The sequence below is a fragment of the Sinocyclocheilus anshuiensis genome, unplaced genomic scaffold (genome assembly GCF_001515605.1).
Source record: "Sinocyclocheilus anshuiensis isolate Anshui unplaced genomic scaffold, SAMN03320099.WGS_v1.1 scaffold1054, whole genome shotgun sequence".
Classification (NCBI taxonomy): Eukaryota; Metazoa; Chordata; class Actinopteri; order Cypriniformes; family Cyprinidae; genus Sinocyclocheilus; species Sinocyclocheilus anshuiensis.
Genome location: NW_015536544.1, coordinates 182,927 through 187,380, shown reverse-complemented (window position 1 = coordinate 187,380; position 4,454 = coordinate 182,927). Strand labels below are relative to the sequence as shown.

General features: G+C 36.0%; 1 protein-coding gene across 4 annotated transcripts in view; it reads right to left on the bottom strand.

Annotated features, from left to right (window-relative positions):
* Nucleotides 1-3,096, bottom strand: part of LOC107698134 (transient receptor potential cation channel subfamily M member 1-like) — a 23,112-nt gene extending 20,016 nt beyond the window's left edge. For 2 of the 4 annotated variants that reach the window (XM_016499087.1, XM_016499096.1), the window contains exon 1: nucleotides 2,873-3,096. Coding sequence is in view for 1 of the 4 variants with exons in the window: in XM_016499069.1 (XP_016354555.1) it covers nucleotides 245-322 (78 nt within the window). In the remaining 3 variants the exon portion in view is untranslated. Of the gene's footprint in view, nucleotides 1-244; nucleotides 470-2,872 lie in introns of those variants that run through there. The other 2 variants (XM_016499069.1, XM_016499106.1) reach the window with 2 other exon arrangements.
* Between the last annotated feature and the right edge of the window lie 1,358 nt (nucleotides 3,097-4,454).

The window sequence follows — 4,454 nt, the reverse complement described above, 5'->3', positions numbered from 1 at the left end:
TTTCAGTTAATGATTATTTTATTTTTGGTAATGACATTTTTTTTAATGGTTTTAGTTTAAGTTACAGTTTTAGTTAACTAAAATAACCCTGCTTTGAATACCTGGTTCAGTAAATCAGCATCATGTCAAATACACCTGACTTCACTCATAAAGAAGAACATATTTTCACTCATTTCAGTCACCTCTAGATCACTGAATCAAATCCAAGGTAACTAAACCTCCTTAAAGCGGTGGACACTCTTACCTTCTGTGACACTGATGCTGAGCGTTTGATGGAGGCCCGTTTGATGGAGCCACTGGCGCTTCTACCTCCCCGCTCCATGTGTCCGGTTCACTCTGCACTTCAGAGACTCATGACCGTGTCGGACCCTCTAAGACCCTCTTTTGCTCTGTCTGTAAAGCGGTCCCTGCACTAGCAGCGCTCAAACTCATCTCCTGATGTTCACTCTTTGGGTTCTCCCGCCCTTAACTGACAAGATAGAAAGATGCATACGAGGATAAAACATCTCTCGATGACACGCTTGACACATAGACCCCATTTCCTCCGCTTGACAGCCTGTAATCAGGATTAATGCAGCCAGCTTTTGGGAGCTTGCGACTTTAATGGGGGAGAGATTTCATAAATGGTTATTGAAGGTAAATCTACTTTGGGACACTGTGGCCCAAAAAGGTTTTGAAAACATGCAAACTTTGTGAGGATGTGTCTCCTGGACTTTGAAGACTTGAGTTACGATAAGAAAGCAGGTATGCCTGCCCTAGACTAACTGTGAAATCTCTGACTTAGTGGTAAAGTTTGAAGAGAAAGTCTGTGAGGACCAAAGGTTTTGCAAACGGTAACAATATTTACCTGCTTAGATCATGGTGATCTTATTACAAATGTGCTAGTATTTTTTTCTTTTTGTTAAAGGTAAGAAAACCATGTTAATAGTCAGAGTTTAGCACTCTACAACCAAGGGATTATTTTAAATGAGGACATGAATTAAATGAATTTCTCTTTATGTCTCTTTTCAATCAAATAAAACCTGAAACAGATGTGCACCTTCCAGACCTTTCAAATCAATTACATTGAGAGGAACCTTACTGTATTAATGCTATGTGAACATTTGAAAAAGTAGAATATTGTCCTCTTGTGGTTACAGTTATTATTGCATGTGTGTTCAGAGTAACACTTTATATCACAATATCCATGTTACACATATTCTGGATTAATTACATAATAATATACCATGTAACATATAACATAATAATATATTATAACAATTTTGTAAATAATATATAAATGTTAAATTATTATTATTGTTATTTACAGTACATGTATATATAAATAAAAGTATCATGCACTGTAAATATATGTTATTTTAGTATAATTGAGATACCATTATAGTTTTTACTTTGAATCAGTTTTTTAATATATTTTCTGTTTTCATTTTAAAATCTTAAAAGTCTTAGTCTTAAGTCTTAGTAATTTTGTTGTGTGTTTTTGTCATGTCATATTTTTATACATGTCTATAAATAGTTTTTTATTGACTTCAGTTTTATTTTTAGTTATTTAGTACAAGTTAAATTAAAATGAGAAATTAAATAGTTTAATTCATTTAAGATTTATTTTGTTTCAAGTAACGAATTTTTTTATGATTTTAGTTTTAATTTCAGTTTTTTGTATATGTGCACACACACACACACACACACACACACACACACACACACACACACACAATGATTTTATATATAAAATTTTTGTTCTTGTTTCTCAGTGTATTCATTAATTTCCTATTTTGTTTGCTACATTGGCTGAAGATGTCAATATAACAAGTGCATGCCAACCTGGTGAACAAACACCCAGCTCCTCATCTCATTATAAGAGGATGAAAAGTAAAGTAATCCATGTTAAGTCAAGAACATCATAGCTGATGTGAATAGAGCTACTGTGTGTCTGCTTCATCCAAAGTAGAAAAAGACTTATGTCATGTAGGTCAGATCTGGAACCCTCGTTAAAATTAAAAGTTTCTAGTATTACATAAGAGTTGCAACCCCCTTTTTGTTTTGTCATTGTTATGTTGTTCCCCGTTCTTTTGTAAATACTGTAAATACTATCTCTCCACCTTTCACTGAGCACTGCACAATTTAGAACAATAAATAGTTTGAGTGGAGTTTGCTTCTCTTTTATTTGCCTGCCAAGGTTCTTGTATATGTGCACACACACACACACACACACACACACACACACACACACACACACACAATGATTTTATATATAAAATTTTTGTTCTTGTTTCTCAGTGTATTCATTAATTTCCTATTTTGTTTGCTACATTGGCTGAAGATGTCAATATAACAAGTGCATGCCAACCTGGTGAACAAACACCCAGCTCCTCATCTCATTATAAGAGGATGAAAAGTAAAGTAATCCATGTTAAGTCAAGAACATCATAGCTGATGTGAATAGAGCTACTGTGTGTCTGCTTCATCCAAAGTAGAAAAAGACTTATGTCATGTAGGTCAGATCTGGAACCCTCGTTAAAATTAAAAGTTTCTAGTATTACATAAGAGTTGCAACCCACTGATGGCTTGATTTTGTATTATTTATGAGGCTTTGTGCTTTCTAAAATGACAATATCATAATTCATAAAAACCAATCCAAAAAATGGCTTCATGCACGAGGGGATTTAAAACAAGCCAGGACAAACACTGATTTGTTTACAAGCTAAAATAAAAACATCTACTAATTCCTCCAACACTTTTGATTAAATGCCACAGATGAGTGCATTTGCTAATTGAATCCCTGACATACAATAAACTCACAACAATAACATTTCAAGTACCTACAGGTGAGTCTATAGCGTACGTAAACGCAAGACATAAACACTCTTACCGATGCTGAATTCTGTGAGCTTCACAACAGATGTCATTGTGCTCTAAACAATGAAGGTTCTCCTCAAACAGAAGTGCTTGCCTTCCATGAAACGATACTCAAAGTGTTTCCATTGCTTTAAGAACAGATAATGCATAATTTCTCCTTGTAAGCAGACACAAATGAGCTTTATGGGCACAGATGGCTCAGGCGCACATTCTAATTCCCTACAACTCACGAGCCTGTTGTGGTGACCAAAGCGCTCCACAAAACCCTGAGAGCTCCCATATACAGCATGCAGCTGACACCAAACTGTACTGCCTTTTTATCACTATTTTGTAGTATAAACAAATCTAAAAAAGCATGCTGCTCCTGTGAAAGCTTGGGTTTGGTATTTGAAATAGGTAATGTATTTACACTACACCTTTTTTATATATATAAAATGTCTAGTTCCTTTGACCAGTCATTGCTGTCCTGAACAGATAAATATCAGAATGCATATGAGCCTGAGTGTATTATACACAGCCACCGTGTATGTAGGAATATATGCAGGACTGAGTCTAAATAAGTGAGAATATCTGAAATGTGAAGCCAAATCAGTGAAGCAGCCGAGGGTTTGCACATGATCTCCCCTCTCAGGAATGTGCTGAAACCCAATCCATCGTCTGAAGGATTTCCATACACTAACATTACCTAGAAAGCTCAGCAGACCTTAATTGGCAATGCAGGATTATGAGCATGAACATTATTTCATCTGTGAAATAATGGTGGGGATCATATCAAGTGACATATCCAATTTCAAGACTGCAGACTGATGAGTTGTTTTATATAAAACTAATGCACAAGATTACCGTATTTTAGAAATAACCATGCCAGACAGACAGATAGACAGACAGCCAGATCATTCTCCGAACTCTTTAGTTTTGAGTTGTAATATATTTCTTACCACTAGATAGCGCTCACACAGCATTGTTTCTCACATATCTGACATATTCTAACTAGGAGCTGGCATGAACTTTCACTTCCTGGTCTCTTTGTCTGCCTGATTTGCATAAGAGACAAGTTTTAGGTCAACAGTGCTGGCTACTGATGATACTAATTTGCTTCCTGAACATCTCCTCCTGTTGTACTTCTTGTCAACAGATACTTGTGTTAGGCAACAGTATGAAAATGACTCATATGTTTTCAAGCAATTACATCAGGTATCTTTACTGCCTGAACCAATTATCACATGCATCTTGCAGGTGGTCACGTCCATGATTCAACATAACCTCTCTATTGACAAGGCCAACTGCAGAGGGTCACATACAAGGTTTCTAGGAACTGTCTGATGGATTCATCAGACCTATTCAAAAGCTCACATTTAGGTCTGTTAACCTTTCTGAATCATTGCTTGGTCCACATGGAAAAAATCAATCCAACCAGACACCAGAACCATCAAGCTGACTAAACAAACATGCGCAGACACGGAGTTCAGTGAGTCGTGCTGTAGATGGCCAACAGCTGTCATGAATGCATTGTTTTGTTTTCTACTTGTTAATTTCCAAATATTTTTGCCCTGACATGTTTCCAAAAAGAAGGAAAATATAGTAAACAGCTGGCC